Genomic DNA, 24,392 nt, shown 5'->3' on the forward strand with positions numbered 1-24,392 from the left:
TCTAGGGGTGTAGCGTGGAAGAAAACAATGGTTAATGGGACTCAGGTGGCCGAAGAAAAGGCACCGAAGGTAAACCTACTCTGCACCATACAGCTCCGCTCTACGTTTTGGATTTTGCACAACATACAAGCAGTGGTCATGTGAAAGCACGAAAAACCGTGGGAAGGCCTGACGTTGCGCACTCAATTAGGAGTTAACCCGCGCCGTCGAAGGAGGCTGGCAGCTAAACCAGGAGGAGCGCCCGAACCCGAACCCGAACCCGAACCGCGTACGCGCCCCGCCCACCTCCCCCAGCGACTCCCGCAACCTCCTGTGCGTCGGGATGCGACGTGGGGCGCATGCGCGCTCGCCGTGGCCGGGGTCGATCTTCGGTGACGTCAGGACGCCTCGCGGGCACCAGCCCCCAGCCCGGGCCCCCGACTCCCGCGCCGGCCGGGCGGGGGCGGGGCGTCGGGCCAGCTGAGCTATCCCGTCAGACCGCGCCAGTTTGAATGAAAGCTCCCTAAGATGGCGGCGGCCGGGGCCGAGGCGCGAGGAGGTGAGGGCTGGAGAGCGGCGTCCCTCACTATCCCCCGTTCTCCAGGCAAACTCCCGAGGCCCGGGAAGCGGGGCCGGGACCCGCGGACCCGCCAGAGCGCGACGCGGCGAGACGCCGCCTCCCGCCCTGCTGACACCTTGGCCCCCAAAGGCGCGCCGCGGGCTTCACCTATCCCCCGGCCCCTGACCCTTCTCGCGGCACGGCCCGCTCGCTCCCCGCAGTCTTCTGCGCCCCGCTTCCGCGGGGCCCGGCCCGCACGCCCTGCTCCGAGGTCGGCTGTCTCTCGCTCCGCGGACGTCCCGCGGACTCCGTGGCCCGACCCCCGCTGCCCGTTGGGCCCGAGGCCCCTCCCCGCCTGGTCGCCGTGTGGAGGTATTCGGGCGGCCGCCGCGGCTCCTGGTAATCCCTGGGGGAGGAGGGGGGCTCGAGGGCCTGTGGGCACGCGTGTGGTTTACTCCTTTGTGGTGGTTTGGGCGGGACGTTGTGTGTTCCGGCTGGCCTTTTAACTGGAAGCGGGAAGTACCCGGTGGTGTAAACGTGACCTCGATAGTGGAGGAAAGAAAGAAATTGGGGCTGGAGTATAAACGCTAAGGAAATGAGGGAGGGTGCACCCCAGTTTGGACGCACTGGTAGGGTAAATTTCCTGTCGGAGAATAATATCCCAGTAAGTGGGTATTTGAAGACGTAGCCTCTGGTTTACGGTGATTGTTTTACCCACCGGGAACTTGCGTGTTATTTACGTGGACGCCAGAGAACTAGGTGCTGAGCCGCGCGCGCGCGCGTGTGTCTGTGTGTGCGTGTGAGTGTGCGCGCGCGCGTGTCTGAAAGACGGGAATTTTCAAGACATTCTAGAATGTAGAGGTGTTTTCCAGCACTCCTCTCCACCTAGATTATCATGTCTTTATCCCCCAACTTTTCTTCCACTAGGGATTAGTGTGAACCTAGTGTGAGGGTTTTGTAGTGGTAATGAAATGTTAAATCTTGCAAATGAATTATTTTCTACATTATTGTAGATAATAGAATTGTTACCAGGGATTTGCGGTTTTTTATGTTCCAGGGTGTTGTTTGTTTGTTTCTCAAAAATAGCATTTCCGTCGAGAGTTGTCTTGAATCCTCAAGTTACTTAAACTAGATAAAAATGGTAGGAACAACAGACATACACACCTTGGGTCGATATCCAACAGGAACCTCCTTTGCACGTGATCAGCATAGTGAGGTTAACTTTACACAAAACACCCCGAAGTTTTTTAAATGGAAGACTTGTAAGTGGTCATTTGTGTTAAACCACTCTTGTACCCTCAAACCGCCACTCCGCAGCAAGCAATCTCTCCGCCAGTCTTGGGGTGGGGGGGGGGGGGAGAAATACCTTTCATTTTCTCGGTCTCGAATTACGAACCTTTTGTAGGAAGCGGGGTGGTGGAAATCCTGCTTCAAGGTTTCTGACAATGAAGCCCCTGTGTGAGTTGGGGAGGGTGAGGGAAGGCTGTGGTGAGAGCAGCTGTGTTCTCTCTTCCTTGGAAATTACCTCAAAACAAAAGGTTATCACAACTACCTTGGAGAGCTACCAAAGAAAGCTTGAGTTTATTGATAGATTTTGTTTGGTTAATTCCGATTTACTCCAACCCTCACATTTTTCCAGTGAGTCTGAAATCCAGAAAGATGGGACTCTCGTGTGGCAGGGGCAGAGCACCCTTGATTGTTTCTAGTGCTTACCGTAACACTAGTCGTAAAACCAAGTTTATTATAGATTTCTAAACATCCACTTGTGTTAACGTATTTTACATGCCTTATGGTAGCACACTGTTTACAGAAATTTCGGAGTAAAATCTTCTGCAGCACATTTAGTTACTGGCTTCTGTAAGGTTAATTATGAGTGTGTCTGATTTTCTTTAAGCTTGGTATATGGATTATGTAAATTGAATACACTGTTTTGTAAACCTTGGCTTTAAAAACAACACAGGAAATGAGTATTATGAAAATATATTCCCCATTATTTATTATAACTCTAGGGCTTATTTACCTTGATAATAATACATTACAGCAGAGGCAAAGTAATAAATGGAGTTAAAATTTCATGCAGCTTTCCAGAATGGGGAAAGTAGGACATGTGATGTATGAGTATGTGACTATGGAACTATATTTCAATTAGATTTCAGTTCTTATTGTCCAGCTAAGGTAAAGGGGACTAGTTCTTTTTAACAACTTATAAGGCTGCTTTAAAATCTATTTAAGATATTTTTACTAACAATAAGTTTGTCTTAGGAATCTACATTTTGTTAAACCAGCAATTCTATGTAGAATATAATGGAAAAGTCAAAAACATTATCTCTGTTGTCCTTTGTATCTATATGTAATTTTAGGAAAGCTTACAGACTTGAAACTGTTCGGTCAGGGGGCTTAGTAGAAATGAATTGACATTAGTTAAGTATAGTAGAATAGAGATCCATGAGAAAATCCAAGAAGACCAATTTATCAAAAACAGTTCTTTAATGCTTAACTTTTCTGGAAGACACATAAATGGTTTCTTGTCATATGAATTTTTAGTCCTGTAAAATTGCCAGTTGAAGGGTGGGGATATGGAGGTCTTAAGTTTTTCCTTTTTTTTTTTTTTTTTTTTTGGTTTTAATTGAGTAGCTATTTCATTAGTAAAGAATTCTATTTTCTTATTGTAGCTTGGTGTGTGCCTTGCCTAGTTTCACTTGATACTCTTCAGGAATTATGTAGAAAAGAAAAACTCACATGTAAATCGATTGGAATCACCAAAAGGAATCTAAACAATTATGAGGTGGAATACTTGTGTGACTACAAGGTAGTAAAGGTAAGGCAAATATCTAGCCCCTTAAAAGAGACCTAATCAGACTTCAATTCAGTATTTCATATTTCTGTAACATAAAAAGACCTTAAAAGTAAGCAAAAGCTCTTCTTAATGTTAAAGATTCTAAGCCATAATAAATTTATATGTCCTATCATCTATATTGCCAAATAACATTGAGAGGATTTTGAAGCATTAAATGTTCTTGCATTAGAATATTTTAAGGTGCTTATATCATTCTACATCCAACTCTTGATTATCTCCGTGTGGATTACCAGAGCAAATGTTTTATCTCATATTGGCTTTTCCTGTCATTCATTTTGTTCCTGAATCATATTTCCCCACTATCACCTGAAATAAACAGAGAAATTCAAACCCAATTTTAGTGCTGCTGAATCTCCTCATGAAGCATCACCATCGTGTATGTCCTGTATTGTGTCAAACTCCAGATATTAGTGAGGCTCTGTGGTCTAATAGAATGGCCTGGAGTTCAAAGTCATTTCTAATCTTCGATTGGTACCTTGTGGCTTCATCAAAGTCATTTCGCTCCTCTGGGCCTCACTTGATTCCTGTTTCTCTCAAATGACAGGGTTGTTTTCTTAAGAACCTTCTTCAATCTAAACCTTACGATATATTTTTGAGTAATTCATTTTTCTCCAGAGTAGCCTGCTCCCTGTGTGGAACTCTTTTTTGGTCGTTTGTCAGTTCTTCCAGACAAATGAATTAGGACTCCTCCTCCTCCATCTTCCATACCGATTCAGTCATTAAATCTAGCTCTTCCTTTGCGACATCCGCCATCTTTTCATGTAACTGCCTTTCCCGCTCAGTGGGATTTTATGATCAAGCATTTCACCTATACTCTTGGCAACCTTCAACCCAAAAACAGCCCAGTCATCTTCCATCTCAGTGTTTAAATGGTGGTCTGACCAATCTACCCAAGAGTATCCTATAGTCACACATATTGGTGCCAGTAATGTCTGTTTCTAGTCTCACTCCAGTCCGTTCTACTAAAGCCTTTTGTCTGTTGCTTTCTTTTCCTTTTCTTGTCAGCAGTTTTTCCAACTTTTATTACTTTTCTGGACTTCTTACTCTATCCTTCACCTTCATATTCAGCCACAGACCTCTTCTACCTCAGTTAATCTTTCACTTCAGTGAAAAATAGGATCCCGCAAGTATGAATTCTCAACTTAGCTTCACACAAGTTCTCTGTAACTTTGCTGTTACTGTTTTTCCTTTTTTAGTCCTTTCCATCCCCTTTAAAGGACTTTGCTTAATCTATGATGTTTTTGTTTGTGTGTGTGTGTGTGTGTGTGTGTTTCTGCCCCCCTTCCCCCTTATTAAGCTCTTTTTCCACTGACCTCTCTCAATCAGTAAAACCTATTCAGGTCTTCCCCAACCTCTCTTTGACCTCCTTTCCTTTCTCACGCATTTCCTGTCTTTGCTTCTACCTCATTTTCCATTAACTTTTAAAAACAGCTTTGTTGAGATGTAATTCACAAAGCATACAATTCATTAATTTGAAGTATACAATTCATAGCTTTTAGCACGCTCTCAGAGTTCTTCTGAAGTTGACTGTGGTGATGGTTACACATTCTCATTACCCTGAAAAGGAACTCCACTCTGTTCACTCATCACTCCCTAATCCTTCCCAGTCTCCTTACCCCACTAGCCCTAGCCCTAGGCAACCACTCATCTACTTTCTGTCTCTATTATAGATTCCCTGTTTGGGCAATTCATGTAAATAGAACATTACAGTCTGTATGTGTTTCTTTGTAATTGGTTTCTTTAACTTAGCGTGGTGTTTTCAAGGTTCGTCTATGTTGTAGTATGTATCAATACATCATTCCTTTTTATTGCCAAATATTCCACTATAGGACTATCACTTTTAATTTACCTATTGATCACTTAGACATGTTGGTTGTTTTTGTTTGGGGGTTATTATAAATAATGCTGTTATGAACATGCATGTACAGGTTTTTGCGTAGATGTGTTTTCACTTCTCTTGATACATACCTAGGAGTTGAATTGTTGAGTCATATAGTTTCTCTGTGATTAACCATTTGAGGAACTGCCAACCTTTTCCAGAGGGACAGCACCATTTTACATCGAACTAGCAGTGTTACAAGTATTTGAATTTCTCTACCCGTCACCTGCACGTTTTATTATCTGACACTTTTGATTATTGCTATCCTAGTGGGAATGGAGTAGTACCTCCTTATGATTTTGATTTGCATTTCTCTGATGGCTAATGATGCTGAACATCTTTTCATCTGCTTTTTAGTCATTTGTATATCTTTGGAGAACTGTCTATTCAGAGCCTTTGCCCATTTTTAAAAATTGGGTTGGCTTTTTTTTTTTTATTATTGAGTCGTAATAGTTCTTTATATATGCTAGATAGTCCCTCACGAGATACACAGTTTGTAAATATTTTCTCCTGGGAATTGTCTCTTCACTTCTCATTAACTAATTGCCAATATGAGCACCTCCAATCTTACTCTCCTTCATAGCAACATCTAACACTGTTGACCTTCCTTTCCTTCTTTGAAATTTTCTTGTCCATGGAGAGACTGCCTAGGTTCACACTCTGGCTCTACCATTTATTAGTTGAGTGACTTTTAGCAAATTACTTAGCCTCCCTGTCTTTCCATTTCTTCACCTGTAAAATGAGGATAGTTATGGTACCCAACTCATAATGGCGGGGACCGCCATAGGGTTAAATGAGTGGATGTAAGTATATCCTTACAACAGAGACTGACCTATGATGTTCATATTGAAGAAATGTTTTCTGTCATTGTTGTTCACCTCTGTCTCCACCTATTTTTCTTACTACTCTTCCGGAATCTCCTTGTTGTCTCTTCTCTGTCCTTTCTCGGAAATGTAGATAATCTCCATAGCTGTGTCCTTGGCCCTCTTCTCACCTTGAAGTGGCTCTGTAGATGCCCTCTTTCCCAGTGCTTTCTACTTCTATCTGTTTGATTCATGACTCCCAAATCTTTGTGAGGCATTGACCTCTTTATGGACTTCATTTCAAAGTAGACACTATACAGGTACCCAAATTCAGCATATTTAAACTGTACCAATTTTCCTCCCTCAAATCTGTACCCTGAGCTAGGATTCCCTATCTAGATTAACAAAACCAGAATACTTCCAGTTACCTAACCTTGTAATTTTATACATTTTTAATTCCTCACTCCTCCCTACCCGCTCGTAGGTCATCAGATTATATTGTCTCTATTTGTCTTTTCTTGTTCATTCTTTTCCTGTTCAACTGTACTTTCACAAAGCTCGTTTCCTAGGGGTCTGTATTGAGATTGAAGGAACTACCATTATTCTTATACAGGATTCTGAGTGTTGTGGTTAGATTTTGGATAGTTTTTGCGCTTTGGTTTCTCCTTTGTCCTTCTCATCAATCCTTTTGGTTTTTTGTTTAGGAATAAGCAACCTTACTTGCACACTTAGGTCCTCACTATGCCACTTACATCCCTCATTTCTTCTCCTTTCTAGCACAAATTGTTTAATCTATAGGACAGTATTATTTCATCATACCTCTACTTTTTTTTTCTCTGTCTCCCCACTCCTGTTCAGGGCGAGTGAAAGATCTTATGACACTGTCCTTTTATTGTGTGTACCCCTCCATTTAGCTCATCAGAGACACTATTTCACTGCCATATTCCTCAAAGCCATTAACAGTTTTTCTAAAACACAGTTCTGGTTGCTTTAGGTAGGGCCTTGCTTTAGACCTTTTAATGACTTGTCTACCAATCTAAGACGAGACCCTTTGAACTAAGGTCCTTTATTATCTGGCCACCAACTACCTTTCCAGCCTCATCGCTTGTCACATATCATGCTTTCTATCCACACTGCAATACTCCTAAACTCTTTGATTTAGCTAAGGTTTACTGAGCACCTACTATGAGCTGGGCACTCTTCTAAACATTGGGAACATAGCTTATATTCCAATTCGTTGAACACATTATGTACCCTTGTGCCCTTTTGCTGTTCTTGTCTTGTTCCCTCTTTAGAATACTATTGTTTCCCTCCTTGACAAAATTCTCTTTGGCCTACAAGGTTCAGCTGAAAGGTTACCACCTATTACTGAGCCTTCCCCCATATCCCTAAAATTAATTGCTTTATATTCAGGACTTAGAAAGCACTGTTCTTGTTATTAGTCTAGAACTTGACATATTTTATAGCTTGGTTTCATACCTTCTGTGCTAAATTGTCAACTGTTTAGGGCCAGGACTATGTCTTACTGTAGTCTCTAGTACAAAGTGGGTATTAAGTTAGTGGCTAATGAATTTAACTGGCTTCTGCATTAGTGATTTCTACACTCTTCACAGTCACCAATAGACTAGACCCTTTTAGCTTCATGCTCAGATTATAGCAGCAGTCTGTTGATTAATAGCTCCTATATCATCTTGCTGTAGTCTCAGTAAATATTTGAGTTTCTTCTGTGTGTGGATACTATATTAGGCACTGGGAAAAATAAAAGATTAATCAGAAACTGTCTCTCATCTTGAACTCACAGCCTACTGGAAAGATTGACAAGTAAACCATGGCAATATAGCATAATAAGTGCAGGGGGAGGTGCACCTGGGCTAGGCCACAGAAGGCTTCCCAGAAGGGATATCCCGCTGAGGCCTGAAAAGACAGGTACGGTAACTCACAGTTTTCGTACAGAGAATGGAGTGCTAGAATGTGGGATTGGGAAAGAATGAGATGAGTGAAGAACTTTCAGCATTCTACAGCAATGGGGAGTCATATGAAAGGTTTTAAAAAGAGGGATACAATCAGGTACGTAATTCAGAGAACTTTCTGCCGTGAGGAATGTAGGAGGGGAATGACACACACACTTAAACATTCTGAAAAGCTGTTACAGTAGTCTAGGCAAGAAATAGTGGTGCTTAAAGTAGTAATAATGGAGGTGAAGAGAAATAAGTAATTTTTTTTATTCTCGTGGTTACAAAATGTACAAGTGTGGTTGAATGGTCAGAGGATTGGGTAGGGATCCAGCAGTGTGGGATCACACATATTTCACATATATGAAAACATGGGTTTCTGACTTGCGCTGGTGTAGATAATACTCCTCACCAAGACCCAGGAATATAGGAGGATTAGGATAGGAAAACTAGATTAGGTTGAGAACATTTAAGTGTAAGATGATCAATAGATGTTTGGAAATGTGGCCCCAAGTCAGGAGTGAGAACTGGAAACATAGATCTTGAAGTAATTGGCAAAAAGATGGCATTTGAGGCTCTGGGAATGGGTATGGTTACCCACTAATTAACAGATATTTCTTGCCATCTCTCATGTTGTATGCTTGACACTAGGGATCTCAGCAATGAGTGTCACAGAGGTATGATCCCTGGCACATGGAGTTTATCTTTTGGTGAGGGTAGAAAACCCTTAAATAAAATTGTACAGCATGCTTATAGTTGAGGTGAGTCCTAATGTAACGGAAGGGTCTAACTTATAGACAAACTAGGCAGCTGTCCCTGAGGAATGGTGTTTGAACTCAGTGCTAAAGGATGAAAAGATAAATAGGGGAGTCTTGAAGGAGAAGAGAGCCTGACTTCTTTAAGGAACAGAAAGTGTGAGTGGAATGTAGTCAGCAAGAGGGATCAAAAGAAGGCTAGAAGGATGGATAGGACCCAGAAAGCACAGATCCCTGCAGCCCAAGAACAGAATTTGGACTCTAGGGCCTTAGGGAAACATTGAGTAGTTTTGAGCAGGGGAGTGACTTGATGCAGTGGGTGTGTTGAAGATAGCATTCCGGCTGTTGTGCCATGAATGGTTTGAAAGTGGTTCGAGGGTATTACAGTAATTCACACAAAGAAAATGTGTGAAGAGAACAAGGATGGAGGAGTAGTTGGGGCTGGGGGGGGGGGGAGGGTCTCATGGGAAGAGCTATCAAAGAAACTGATACAAACTGGCAAGAAAGGTAGGAGGAAAACCGGAAGAATGAATCTTGAAGCCTAAGGGAGAGATAATGTCAGCAAAATAGAGAAGAGGCCAGTGGGTCAAAGAAGAACCGAGAAGTACCCACTGGACCGAGCAATGGAAGGGTCATTGATGCCTTCAGAGCAGTGTCTGTGCGTAGATAGAAGCCTAAATAGAATGAATTAAAGAATAAATTGGAGATGAGAAAGTAGAGTCAAGCAGTATGGACAACTCTTTAAAGAATTCTGGCTTTGAAGAAAGGGATAAAGTGCTATGTAGGTTTTAAGGGTGTTTATAATTTTGTTTTTTATTAAATCTCAATAGGTAATATATGCATGTGATTTTCAAAACTGAATGTTATAAAAGTTGGATGTTCTTATACTGAAAAGAAATCTTCCACTCTTGTCGCCTTAGTCTCCCGTCCCTCAACTAGTAATTTATCACATCTTTTTTTGAGATTCCTTACATATTCTAGCATTTGTATCTCAAAGGAGGTTTGGTTTCATTTTGCTTTTTCAAATGCAAAGGGAAGTTTAAAAAAATAAAAACTGCAGGAGGTTTAAATGCTGGTGGGAACAAGTGGAGAGGGAGAGACTGCAGAGGCAGAGGTAGGGTAACTGATGGAGGAAGTGCATCTCCTCACATCTGCATCTGCCTTTTCTCTAATGATGTGTCCAGGGAGGGTGCAAATGAGAGAGTTTCTGTTTTCTCTCTGCATCACGAACAGGGAGGTGTGTTGCTACTGAAAATAATGGGGGAGGTAGTGGGATAGTGACCTTGAACAAGGTGGAGGAGTTCTGAAGTAGGCAGTTTGGGGAACCGGAATGAACGCTCACTGGAGGAACAACACAACAGATCTGTTACTGTTACGAGTGCATGTCAGGGTCCAATTCAGCAAATAGTAATAATGCCATTTGCTGCCGCATGTTCTTGCCACATTATCCTTTCATACAGAAAAAATTATGACAAAACTGCATACCCTTTGTTAACATCCTTAGCTCATCAGTGAAGAATTCACCACCCCCATGCACGTTGGTAAGACTTCTCTCTCAGCAAGCATAGATTAAGAAGGAAATATTACCAAAGCTTTGACTTCATAAAATATCCAGGTAGTTCTATGTCTAACGAACCATCACTACACTGCATGGCACATACTGACAGAATTTTCCACATTGAGCATTAAATTAATATTCCTAAAGGACTGATTCACTTAGAGTGGTGTGTTAAGAGCGGGAATAACATAGAAATCATTTGACTAAAACCCATATTTTGGAGATCAGGAAAACAAAGCTCCAGGAAAGGACTTTTCCAGGGTTGTGTTGCTCAGCTGTGTCCGTCTTCGACCACTAACCCAGGTCTGAGAATTGCTACTTGGTCAGTTACTGGCATGAAAAGCCACTGAGTTTCCATGGAACACCAGTGTTTTCATAATTAGACTCAGGCTATTCTACCACTAACATTGAATATGATGATTTCAAAACTTGCAGAAGAAAGTAGCTAATGGGAGGATAGCTTTTGTTTTTTGTCCTCCAATATATACATTTGAAAAACAACCCAGATTAAATTTAGCAGCTTTTATTTCTTTTAAAGATTCATATATAGTTACTGTTGTGATTTTTTTTAATTGCATACATGTTGATAGTCCTACTTTTTGTTATGCATTCAGAAACATTTAATAGAGCTTAAGATACAGCAAGCAATTGTGCTTGGTTCTGTGGCTACGAAGAAGATATCATCCCTCATGGTTTCTGGTTAAGATTAGAAATGGAAACACAAGGAGATTGGCAGTGATCAGTTCTTCTTGGGCAAGAGAGGAAGGAAAGACTTCATGGGCAGGGACAGGGGGACATTTGAGCTGACTTCTAAAGATGAGTAGATTTTTCTACACATAAAAAATGAAACCAAAATACGCTCATTATGGAAATGGAAGAGGTCATTGTAATCAGAACTTTGTGAACAAACCAGAAAGGGGTGAAGAGGACTGGCATGTTCAAGTACTAGCTGCAGTTAGTATGGCTAGAGGGTGGTATGTAAATGGGGTTATAATGGAAGACTGTCAGAGAGATATCAGGGACTCAGTCAAGAATGATCTTCTTTGCTATAATAGGAAGTGTGAACTTCATTCTTTAGGCAGTGGAGGAGCAATTAAAATTTTTAAGGAAGAAAGTAACAGAATGACTGGTACTGTGGATTTCTTATTTTTGTAAGAAAACTTCAGTAATGATAAATTGGGATGTTGTCAGTCTGGAGGCAGAGAAACCAGTTAGGAGATTAATGTAATAATCCCAGCAAGAATTGAAGACCTTAAGTAACTAGAGCTATGGTAAAGAGATGGACAGGAACAAGTATCTGAAGAAACTTGATGATGGATTGAGAACAATCTAGATTGAGCTCCTAGTTTGCAACTCATGTGACTGGGTAGATGATAAGATTACCCTTGATGAGGAAAAGAAAAAAACCCATTTTGAAAGAACAGTGGTGGGTTCCATGGAAATAGATGGATTTAAGAAGCTGTTGGGCATCCAGTAGGCTCTTGGATATATGGAGGTGCAGGAAAAATTTTGGGAGTTATTAGCATGTAATTAAAACTGTTGGAGTGATGAGGTTGCCCAGAGAGCATTTAGAGCAAGGATTCTTAACCTTAAATCTGGAATCCACATATCCTCAATTATCCAAAATATTGCATATGTGACTTTGTTAGGGGAAGGTCCATCGCTTTCTTCAGATTTTCAAAAGGGACAAATGCTTACTTGGTGTGAAAAGGGGCCAAGGACAGAGCCTCAAGTATCTGCACTAAGTGATGGGCGGGGACAATAGTCTCAGCAGAGAAGGCAGAAAAGGAACAATAGTGAAGAGAGAAATGTGGTATCAAAGCCTAAGTCAAGTAACATGAGGGCTTGTAGAGTCTTTGGCTTGGCAATGAGAAGACTGATAAATTGTTCCTAATAAACACGATGGAAACCAAATGTATTTGTATGTAATGAAACTCCCCACAGAAACACCATATTTTCTAAGAATTGTAAAAACTATTGGCCTACAAAAAAAGTTCAAATGCCTCCATCAAATATTCAAGGCTAAGATTTGTTCTCACCTTGCCATTACAGTTTAATCTTTCACTTCAATATTCTGAACTTTAAAGCTAGCCAAATCCATCTCTTCACTGCTTTCTGAATACTTCATACAGATCTTAACTCCTAGTTTTTGCTGGTGGTTTTCATCCTGCCTGCCCTGTTCCCTACCCAACAAATCCTATCAGTCTTTCACAGTTTAGTTCTGTTTGCTCTGTGCTCTTTTCTGACTATATTGATTTCCCTTTCTATATTCTAGTGGTAATTACTGTCTTGTTTTGGCATTTAAAATTGTACTGCCTTGCATTGCTACTTACTTGACATATTACTGCCTTCTTTTCCCAGTGAGCTTTTACTCCTAAAGGCTAGCACTACCTTACGTCTCATCATACCCCCTGGTGGCTGAACTTGCACTTACTTATTTTAAATACTAAAATACTTGAATGAATTTAACCTAAGCCAAACATAGTGGGGGAAAATGTCTTTAAGAAAAAATTCATATGATGCATTCTAAATTATACAGGAGTGACTTATGTATCATTTTTACAACTGTACTCCATTTCTATGGGTAATCAAGAGTTGATTGCGTGTCAGAATAAGATACTGATACAATATATGAGGCTTAATGAACTTTTGGGCTTTATTTGGAACTTTAGCATATTGAATTAAATTTGTTAAGCCATACATACTAATTTTTCTGTGTAAAATTTATCAGTTCTTCAAAACAAATATCTTTTTTGGATTGCAAAGTAAAATATACTTACTAAAATAAGTATGAAGTAGAAATAAAATATCACTAATATTTCTCTACTATTTTGCTAAAGGCACTTTTGTTTTATAAACATCTTTACCATCTATAAATTAAGTAAGTATCAATGTGATTAACATGCAAAACTTAATCACTAACAATGCATCTGGCTCATTATTAAACAATACAATATGTTAATTTGGAGCCCACTTCAGTGGCATGGTGTTACTAGTTTTGCTGAATGATAATTGAGCTTAATCATCTGATTTGAAGCCAGTGTTTCTGTTTCTTTCATCATTTGCTGACAACCTCCAGGGTTATTGTAGGAAAAAGTGTAGTAGAAAAAAAAGAGGACCAGAGTTGCATCGCTTTATTCTGGAGTCAGAAAAATTAAAAGCTTTCCTAATTAATAAGGAAAATAGATATACGTTAGCTACTGCCACGTGGATCCCATCATTGTCGAGTGGATATCTGCCAACGTAAATCCTAAATTGTAAAAGTGACCTGGCAGGAGGGAGAAATCTGTGTTACACTTTGCCAGTTCGACTAACACTTAAATATATGTCTAAGCTTTTCTTTTTTCCCTGAAATCACAATATGTATTTCCATGAAAGTACAGTTTTTGTGCATATCCTCACACTTTAACCACATTTTTTAAACAGGTAAAGCATATTTTGACCATTTTCATAAGAAGGAAAGTTCTTTTAATTCACCAGCAGTATTGCTTACCGAGTAGAATGTAATAAAACATTGAAACGACTCAGTGGGGAGAAAATTTGCTTACTCACTGGCTAAGCGACTTGCTCCTGCAAAGCTGCCTCAGTGGTCCTCACCCCAGTTTGTGCCTCTGCAACATTTCCTAGGCCATCCAGGTTATTTGGCATTAATAAATTATGGATAGTAAAACAAGTGTCGTATGCACCCTTTTATAGTAAAAACTTTGTTAAAAATTTCAAGGAAAAACAAATTTAATCCATATCGATGATTTAAAATAACTAAAAACTGGAGAATACAATTTAATCACTTTCATATTTTAGAGTGTGGACATATTCCAGAGGACAAAGAAAAAATTGAAGGACTTCAGAATTTTTTGTTTTATTTTTGAGAGAGTGTGTGAGAGAGCACAGGTGGGGGAAGGGCAGAGGGAGAGAGAATCTTCAGCAGGCTCTGCTTTCAGCTTGTAGCCAGACACAGGGCTCAGTCTCACAACCCTGGGATCATGACCTGAGCCGAAATCAAGAGTCGGATGTTTAACCCACTGAGACACCCAGGTGCCCCTCGAAGTTTTTTTTTATTATGCACACTTGACTACCTTTTTTAAGAGAAACTTAACATGGCATTCCCCAATTTTAAGGAAAGAAAACAGAGTCAAGTCACTGGGGTAAGAAGGCAAAATTCTAGGTACCATGGTGGCCACAACAGCAGTCTGAGGGGTAAATCAAAATATTTGATCTTTGGTGGCTTCAGTGCCTGCTTCCTAATCCATTCATGGGTGAGTCTAAATAAGGTGAGAATTCTCTGGAATCGTGATGTCTAATAAAAACAATGTAAGCTACATATATGTCATTTTAAATTTTTTAGTAACCATATTAAACAAGTAAAATGAAACAAGTGAGATTGCACACCTGGCTGGCTCAGGCAGTAGAGCATGGGACTCTGGATATCAAGATTGTGAGTTTGAGCCCCACATTGGGCATAGATTACTATAAATAAATGAGCAAATAAATAAATCTTTAAAAAATAATATATTTAGTAAAACCAAAATATTTCAGTATGTAATCAATATGTGTCACGTGAAGAAATATTTTACTTTTTTGTGTATGTGTTTGATATTTGTAACTCAGTATGTACTACACACTTAAAGCACATCTCAGTTTGGGCCCACCACATGTCAAGTGCTTGATAGCTACATGCAGCTAGGAATAACTGTATTGGACGTTATGTCCCTAGAACATCGAAGGGATGTGTGCCCATGATACTGAGAAATAGTGTTTGCCTTCTTTGCCTTCTGTCAGTGTAAAATACTAAAATTACCTACCTCAGGGGATGCTTACATCAGTGCTGGCCAAGTAAAGCGCTAACCTAGGTCATAAATTGTTAGTTTGAAGACTCCCTGTTTCTATGATTAAGATAAAATACTTTTTTTTTGTTTAACAATCACTGTTTGGTAAAATATCATGAGTTTCAGTACTTTTGTCTTCAGGTGCAATTCTTTTACCTATGCTCAAACATACTGTGCTACAACTAAATTCTGTATATATTTTATGTAATACAAAGAAAAAATGGTTTTATATTTTTTTATGTTTTGTAGTTCATCTAGAAACCTCTGGCTCTTAATATATTCTGAACTTTATTTAGAATGATAACAGCTGCCTTAACTCTTTAAGATAGTGAATTATTTTAATGGGGACTGTCATCTAATTTCAATTTTCTTTTATATTTTAAGGATATGGAATATTATCTTGTAAAATGGAAAGGATGGCCAGATTCTACAAATACTTGGGAACCTTTGCAAAATCTCAAGTGCCCATTACTCCTCCAGCAGTTTTCTAATGACAAGCATAATTATTTATCTCAGGTAAAGAAAGGCAAAGCAATAAAAGACAATAACAAAGCTTTGAAACCTGCCATTGCCGAGTACATTGTAAAGAAGGCTAAACAGAGGCTAGCTCTGCAGAGATGGCAAGACGAACTCAACAGAAGAAAGAATCATAAAGGAATGATATTTGTTGAAAATACTGTTGACTTAGAGGGCCCACCTTCAGACTTCTACTACATTAATGAATACAAACCAGCTCCTGGAATCAGCTTAGTCAATGAAGCTACCTTTGGTTGTTCGTGTACAGATTGCTTCTTTGAGAAATGTTGTCCTGCTGAAGCTGGAGTTCTTTTGGCTTATAATAAAAACCAACAAATTAAAATCCCACCTGGTACCCCCATTTATGAATGCAACTCGAGGTGTCAGTGTGGACCCGATTGTCCCAATAGGATTGTACAAAAAGGCACCCAGTATTCACTTTGCATCTTTCGAACTAGCAATGGCTGTGGCTGGGGTGTAAAAACCCTTGTGAAGATTAAAAGAATGAGTTTTGTCATGGAATATGTTGGGGAGGTATGTTCAACATATAACAAATAATGTGTGTGGGAGGTTTATGCTTTTTGAAAAGTTAACATTGTACAGCAGTAACAGATATTGGTACATATTTATATTATCGTTTGCAAGTATGTAGAAATTTCTGGCTTGGGAAAAAGGTTTCACGGGCATAGTTAGAAATATAAACTTGTATATGAACAAAAAAATACATATAATTATAAATGAAATAGTCCTGTTTTCAACAAACACCGATTTATAGTCATTGAAACTGGCATTTGTAAAATATGGCAGCTATTATGACGTAAACGTTCTTTTTTGTTAATTTTTGTTTAATGTGTTTTTTTACCTTACATTCAGGTTAGTTAGCATATAGTGCAACAGTGATTTCAGGAGTAGATTCCTTAATGCCCCTTACCCCTTTAGTCCATCCACCCTCTCGACACCCCTCCAGTAACCCTCTGTTCTCCATATTTAAGAGTCTCATGTTTTTGTCCCCTGCCCTGTTTGTATATTATTTTTGCTTCCCTTCCTCATGTGAGTGAAGAATGACATAAAAGTTCTAAGAAGAAAATCAGATCTAAACGCATGCTGACTTTGGAACCTTTAGATTGTAATTCATCCATTTGATTAAATATGGTTAACTGTAGTTGGCAGAACTCAATTACTGTATCAACATGAGAAGTACTATAGAGTAGGCATGCTTTCTGAGCAAGTGTTAGAAAATGCAATACATAAAACCATTTATTGCATCCCTGAAAAAATCCAAATTCTTTGTAGCTTAGCTAGAGACTGTCTCTAAATTACCATTGACTGTGCAAATTTATGTATTTATTTATTTTTTAACTTTTATTTTTTAGAGAGTGCAAGCGAGGGAGAGAGAGAGAGAGAAACCAAACAGGCTCCACGCTCAGAGCAGAGTCCGATGTGGGGCTCGATCCCACAACCCTGAGATCATGACCCGAGCTGAAATCAGGATGCTCAACTGAATGAGCGACACATTCGCCCCCGAGCAAATTTATTTTTATACATATAACGTATATATACAAAAAATAGTATTTACCATGTACCACATACTATTCTAAGCACCTTATGTGCTAACTCATTAATCCTTGAGTAACTCTGAGGTAGCAGTGTTAGGTCCATTCTTTATCATTGAGGAAACAGGCACGGAAAAATTCAGCAAGGTCCCATTGTAGTGAAGAGGGGCCAGGATTCAAAACCAAGGCTCCAAAATGAGTGCACTTTGCTGCTGTACTATACTTCCTCAAACTGAGTGGTATATTAATCTGTGACTAGAAAAATACAAGTGTGACCGCATATCTTGGGCTGTCAAATCTAACATTTTAGAAGTTATGTGGAGGGGCGCCTGGGTGACTCGGTCAGTTAAGCATCTATCTCACTTGGGCTCAGGTCGTAATCTCGCGGTTCGTGGGTTCAAGCCCCTTGTTGGGCTCTGTGCTGATAGCCTGGATCCTGCTTCAGATTCTTTGTCTCCCTCTCTCTGTCTCTCCCTTTCCCCTGCTTGTGCTCTGTCTCTCTCTCAAAAAATGAATAAACATTTTGAAAAATGCAAAAGTTCTATGGAATTAGGCCACATACAATTATCTGTATTCATCTAGAATTCTGAGATTAAATTGGAGCCCTGTTTTGATCCTTAAATTTTTAGACAATAGCAGATTATTATAAATCACTGTTCAGGATACTAGATCTTGTATGATCAAACTCTTCTCTGTTTTGACTTACTGAATGCAGTAGTTATTTATATCTGGTTGACACCATGAATTGCTTTAGACATTTTTGGTTTCTTAAGCTGAGCATCTGGTAAAGCTGTGTTCTTAGAACTGCAGAGGATGGTTTTGATCCACAGAATTTCATGAAAACAACCTGGTCTGCAAAACTAAACTTTGCATACAATTGACTGCAAATTTAATGTACCTTCTTTCCTGTATTTGTAACAAATTTCCACCTTGTAACTAACTGCATAGATGAGTTACAGGAAAAATAAGTTTTTAGAGCATTTTTACTGTAAATTTCTTCCTTTACATTCCAGGTAGGTCCTATAGAAAGCTATATTTGGGTAGCTTTTTGAACATGTGAATAAATGAGAATAAACGTAGTACTGTCTCCCCTTGTTGATTGTGGGCTGTCCTGATTCCTAAGCAGCCATGATTGTGCTGCACTCCTATCTCCCCTTAGCTTCCCATGTCTTTGCTTCTGTGTGTAGAGTAGTTTGTGTGAATGTTTTGATGACACATTGACTTGTTACTTTTTAAACCTCTGGAGGCACTAAAACAATAATAATAGTTTTATGGATGAGTGTTTCTTTAGTTCAACAATAGCTATATAATATACTATAGTTTTTTCTTTTTAGGTAATCACCAGTGAAGAAGCTGAAAGACGGGGGCAGTTATATGACAACAAAGGAATCACATATCTCTTTGATCTGGATTATGAATCTGATGAATTCACAGTGGATGCAGCCCGATATGGAAATGTCTCTCATTTTGTGAATCACAGTGTAAGTGTGATTACACTGTTTTTAATGATTTTCCATAGTTGAGGAATAATTATCTTTAAATGACTTAGCCTTTTAATATTTCCAAAGTATTGTAATACAGAGACCTCTTTGGTTAGATTATTGTATTATTACCATATTAGGAAAATCCATTGAGGTGCCTACCAAATACCATGCATTTTGCAAGAGTTTTTACATATGTTCATTTAATCTTTCCAGAACTCTTTAGGTATTATCTTCTTGTAGAAGAGGAATTAAGAGGTAGCAAGGTTAAGAATTACATACAACTGTAGAGGTTTCTTATAGAAGGTAACAGCTGAATTTTAGGATATGCAGCTAAACATAGCTATATTTTCTTAAAATGTAAATATGTTAACATATTTACAGAATTTAAAAATTCATAGAGTATTGAAGTATTGAGGGCCATTTTCCTAAATTACAATTGTAAATTAAAATTCTAAAATACAATTCTAAATTGTACTCTAAATACAATAGTATTAGGCTTGTGAGATTGATGTTTCCTCCATCTTATAGATTACAAGGAAAATGTGTCTCCAGAGAGTATTATATACCTGACCATATAAGGAAGTGTAGACTATGCTAAGCTTTTGATGGGTTTTATTCCAAGAAACTAGTTTATGTTGAGTAGTGAAATGTCAGAGACCTTCTGACTCCTTGTTAGTTTTCTGATTTAGACTTTTACTTTAATTTTTTTCTTAGTGATAAATTTGAAATACTCTCAAAATAGATGTATTCTATTCAAGGGCACTTAAAACAATGATTTTGGTTTCTTAGCTCTTTCTTCTTGCATAGTCCAGAACTTAATGTAGAAATCTGAAAATATTAAAACCAATCAGAAGTTACGGCAATGAAACCTCCATGCAGTATGAAATTTGAGTTGTATAATGCTAATTTGATTTTTTAAATACAGTTTTTCTCTTTCTTTATGCCTTACTGAACTATGTACAGGTGAAATGATAATGTTATATAAAACTTGCATTATAATTCTCCAGAAAAATTAAAAAGTTGAGATAGATGAAATGGGATTGGTGAAAATGTTAATTGTTGAACTGCAAGGTAAATGTATGTGGATTTATTATTTTTTCTAGTGTTAATGTATGTCTGAGATTTTCTGTAAATGAAAATCGTATTTTTAAATTTGAATGCCTCAGAGACCTCTAAACAGTAAACAACTTAATTTCCAATGAAACTTAAAAAATAATAGTTTGGGGAATTAAATATTTCATATGGCATGTAGAAGAGCCTGTCCATTATATTTTTACTTAAATGGGTTCTAATGTTCCTTTTTAGTGCGACCCAAATCTTCAGGTGTTTAATGTTTTCATTGATAATCTCGACACCCGTCTTCCCCGAATAGCATTGTTTTCCACAAGAACCATAAATGCTGGAGAAGAGCTCACTTTTGATTATCAAATGAAAGGTATGGTTTTCAAGTAAGGTTCGATTGATTTCAGTTATTTGCATATGAAGACTGTAATCAGAGTAGGAAGAGACCTTAGATCATCTGAACCAAACAATATTAAAGAAGAAAAAAAATGAGGCTATAAGAGTTGGTCTTTTTACTCAAGGTCACAAAGCTACTCTGCCAGAGGTAAAACTAAAATCTGCCTGACCTTGAGCTGAGTAATGCTCTTTTCTCAGCATCATGCTGTCACCTGCTTTTTTTCATAATTTCCTTTATCAAAGTTTGTTCTACATCTTTTCTCAATACTACTTGTATTTTAAAATTGTAAGGCATACATTCCTGAAAATTTACCAAGAGATGTATATTCAGGGCGCCTGGGTGGCTCTTTTAAGTGCCCAGCTTGCTTAGGTCATGATCTCACAGTTTGTGGGTTCAAGCCCCGCTTCGGGCTCTGTGCTGACTGCTCAGAGCCTGGAGCCTGCTTCAGATTCTGTGTCTTCCTCTCTCTCTGCCCTTCCCCGGCTCACACTCTGTCTCTCTCTAAAAAATAAATAAACATTAAAAAATTTAAAGAGATGTATATTCAGAGGATTGAAAATATTTAAATCACATCTGAACTTATTATTCCATTCCTACTTGGATTTGGTTTTTTTAAAAAAACACATCAATTTTATTTGCTTTGTTGGGATCATATGTTTTTTTCTTTCCTTTGTTTTTCTAAGTGCTAATTATAGTTTGTTACTATTTGGCCTGACTTTATGGCCCTTAAATAATGTATGAAATGGAATGTGTATCTGATTTTCCCACTAAGTTTCATCATTTCGCAAAGCTGTTCTTGGAACTATGGCTAATAGCATATGCTTTTATCTCTTACTAGCTCCACACCATCCTTTCAAGATAATTCATAATTTGTCTCTGAACATTCACATTGATTTAAAACTAATAAGAGATTTGAACTTCATTCTGAACGGTCTTAACTTTTTCTTGTGTATTTCTTTTTCTGTGTACTCAGGTTCTGGAGATGTATCTTCAGATTCTGTTGACCACAGCCCAGCCAAAAAGAGGGTCAGAACTGTGTGCAAGTGTGGAGCTGTGACTTGCAGAGGTTACCTCAACTGAATTTTCAGGAAACAGCTGATGATTGTAGTTTGTTTTTTTCTAATGCTATCCTTTAAAAAAAGTATTTGGGACTCTTTTCATATTATCAGGATTATATACTATGTTAATTTACAATTCATGTTTCAAACTATTGGCCAAATGCATTACTGATGCTTCTGAAGAGAACACAGGGTCACAGAGACTAACTTAAAATACACGTATTTAGTGATTAGACACCAAACATGAAAGGAAAACTGACAGATCAGCATATACATACATAAGAAGTCTGTGTGAATAGAGAAATGCCTCCTTCAGTGTTTAAGCGTTAAACTGATAACGTAACCATCACTAAGATCAAATATTCAACCTGCCATATACCTTGAATTTAGAGAAAGAGTTAATTTGGGCAAATACATACAAGTGCTATTTTTGTTATGTTGTCATTCCCGTTACTCACTGTACTTGTATTTAAGAAAAATAGGTGATACGGAATTATGCTCTATTTTCTACTTTCATTAAAATACTGGGATCTTAATGATACAGAAATTTAAGGTCTAAAATTCAATGTAAACAGGTTTAAATACAGCTTGATTTCATATTTTGAAGCAATCCAGACTGTTATGAGGCATGTATGTCTGAATGAGTAATTCTTAAAAGATTTTTAACCTTGTAAAAGAATAATTTCCAAAAAGCTCTAAAATTCTGGAACGGATGGCCATTATGCTGCTTTGAAAGGGTGGGGCACTGGGACCGGGAGGGTTTCTTGGAAGTGGGGAAATGGAGCACTTTCAGGGCCCCTCTTAATAACACAAATTAAGAGGTCCATGTTGCATACCTGGTCTAAACAGAAACAGTAAAACAAGATACTCCTGAGTGCATCTGCACCTAACAGTGTTTCATACAATACACGAATATTACATCTTGTGAATTTCAGGCGGTTTTAACATTTCCACCAAATTTAATTATTTTTATATTCCCCGCAAGCTCTTCTTGAAATAATCTATATTTTGAACTGATACTTATTTTTTATACATGAATTTTTTAAATGTGATAAAGCTAAACTTGGCTTGGCCAAAGTGTGTATCTGAATTATGAGAACATTTTTACTTGAACCATGAACACTGAAATGGAATACAGTTGTTTGGTTTTTGTTTCTGTTTTTCTGCATAGTAAAACCTCAGTTGGGAACAACTATGTTTTCATCTCTGTGATTTTGGGATTTGTAATCATGGTGTCCAACATGAAGGTAAATGCAGCAAGTAAATCTAGCTTTCAGTATTCCTAATTAAATTTTACCTAAGCTGATTGCCCCATTGCTTTACTGACCTAAAATAAGTTTGAGTAAAATTGCACTGATGGCAAGAATCCAGCACTTCAAATACCTTCTGAATCCTTAACCTCTTTTTTGGGAGAAGCTACACTTTATTATGCATTATACTGCTACCACATGATTTGCTCTTTCATAATATGGGGTAAATTCTTTACATGTTTGGAGTCTCACAGCATATTAACCAAAATCTGCAGAAGGTGTCACGGAAAAATACATTTCTTAGTGCCGTTTCTTATGTTTTCTTTATGAGGAAATAGTCACATGGTGTCAGTGGTGAGAAAGCATCACAGATTTACAGGTGCTCCCAATGGCCAAGCTTACTTTGAATTCTGATTCTCACAGGTTTAAAAAATGTAACTAATATTCTTCTTAAAAAGTTAATGTTTTACTGTCCAGTTTTTTGATCTTGTCTTTTTGTGGTAAAAAAATGTAAAACAGGACAGCAAAGGGAAGAATGGCTATTTTCACAAAACTTGTTTTGTACTGTCCTTAGTAATAGACATTTAATGGGTCTTTGAGATTTTAGTTACCTGTGTTACCCTTGTTTGATTACAAAGCTGAACTTAATCAGTAAAATAGAAACTCTCTACATGAGGCTGTTAGGAGCTTTTAACCATTTTAAGTCAACATTTAGCTGCTTTGGTTTCTCAAGCTGTCAGAATTTGTTCTCTCAATATGAAGCCTATGTTCAACGGCCATGTTTACATGAAGTTTAAACCGTAAGTTAATCTACTCTGCAAGTTGTATTAATACCATTGTTTTCAAGATCTACTTGAGGATCGTGATACAGTTGTAATCTCAGGGTTTTTTCCCCCCATATGTGCAAAATCTAGACTGCACTTTTTTTTTTTTTTACAGTTCAATTTTCTTTAGCAAAATAAATTTAGTTTGGCATTTGATTTTCTATTTATGGTGGTTTAGCTTTGTTATTGAATATTTTATTTTCCTTACCAGTAAGCTACAAAAGGGGCAAAAAGATAACCAATGTATTCCTGACTACTTGCTTTTGAGATTCACCAAAGGTTGTTATACCATCACTTTAAATGTTATTTGCCTTTTAAGAAAGTTTATCATTGTCATGGTTGGTCCATTTGAATATTAAAGAATTTTACATAGCATAATGTGGATGGATACTTCTAAAATATTTTGAGCATTATGAGTCACCAGGTTACTTAAACACATTATGCTAAATAAGTAAACACTGCCTGGAACCACAGGGGAATGTTAGACTTAAAGCTCCTATTCTTGGAGCAAGTCTCAGGCCCTTTATCTGCGTTCCTGTGCGTCTCATAAACCCATGAGGCCGGTGCTGCCAGCCCTACAGCGCAGCAAAGGGAAGGGGTCAGGACTGGTTAGGTAACATGAACATACCCAAGATCACGTGGCTCGGGGGCAGTAAACCACCTATTTATACTGGACTCTATTTCGTACTGCTAGTTTAAACAAACTGTAAGTCTTGGATTCCTCTCTCAGGCAAATGTGGCTAGCCACTGCATTTCTTCTGTCATGTATCTTGGCATTTTGAAACTTGTTTTCACTTTTTCCTTTATACTTTACAGTTCTTAGAGTAAAAATTGAGTAGCCACTATAATTAATCCTACCCCTACCTGTGCTCTTTTTGAGAGGCATTATTGCATAGTGGCTAAGAGCATGGACTCTCGAGCTTGAATTGCCTGTATTTTCAGTCCTGACTTCACTCCTCCTCAGCTATGTGAACTAACCTCTCTGTGTCTCAGCCTCCTCATTTGTGAGTGGGAAGAATAAACTTAACCTGCCTCAAAAGGTGGTGATGAGCATTGATGGAGTTAATATCCAGTGTGTAA

The 24,392-nt window shown here is 38.4% G+C and overlaps 1 protein-coding gene across 6 annotated transcripts; it reads left to right on the plus strand.

The window, feature by feature from the left end:
* The first annotated feature begins 298 nt into the window (after positions 1–298).
* On the plus strand, positions 299–23,684 carry SUV39H2 (SUV39H2 histone lysine methyltransferase). 6 transcript variants are annotated; one of them, XM_027073493.2, is made up of 6 exons: positions 310–538; positions 3,211–3,356; positions 15,553–15,684; positions 18,572–18,718; positions 20,027–20,156; positions 21,154–23,684. In XM_027073493.2, the coding sequence occupies exons 1-6, from the start codon at positions 508–510 to the stop codon at positions 21,258–21,260; spliced, it is 693 nt and encodes a 230-aa protein (XP_026929294.1). In that variant the 5' UTR covers positions 310–507; the 3' UTR covers positions 21,261–23,684. The 6 variants fall into 6 exon arrangements, with proteins under 6 accessions (XP_026929293.1, XP_026929294.1, XP_026929288.1 ...); XM_027073487.2 differs by having other exon boundaries at positions 311–538; positions 15,553–16,218; XM_027073490.2 differs by lacking the exon at positions 310–538 and adding an exon at positions 545–937 and having other exon boundaries at positions 15,553–16,218.
* The last annotated feature ends 708 nt before the right edge of the window (positions 23,685–24,392 follow it).

This window comes from Acinonyx jubatus, chromosome B4, assembly GCF_027475565.1.
Source record: "Acinonyx jubatus isolate Ajub_Pintada_27869175 chromosome B4, VMU_Ajub_asm_v1.0, whole genome shotgun sequence".
Lineage (NCBI taxonomy): Eukaryota > Metazoa > Chordata > Mammalia > Carnivora > Felidae > Acinonyx > Acinonyx jubatus.

Excerpts from the sequence above, each read along its gene's own strand:
- SUV39H2 (XM_027073487.2), top strand. The coding sequence starts at position 508 with ATGGCGGCGGCCGGGGCCGAGGCGCGAGGAG. Across the intron at positions 3,357-15,552 it reads GTGACTACAAGGTAGTAAAG|GATATGGAATATTATCTTGT; the intron begins GTAAGGCAAATA and ends TTATATTTTAAG. Across the intron at positions 20,157-21,153 it reads TTTTGATTATCAAATGAAAG|GTTCTGGAGATGTATCTTCA; the intron begins GTATGGTTTTCA and ends CTGTGTACTCAG.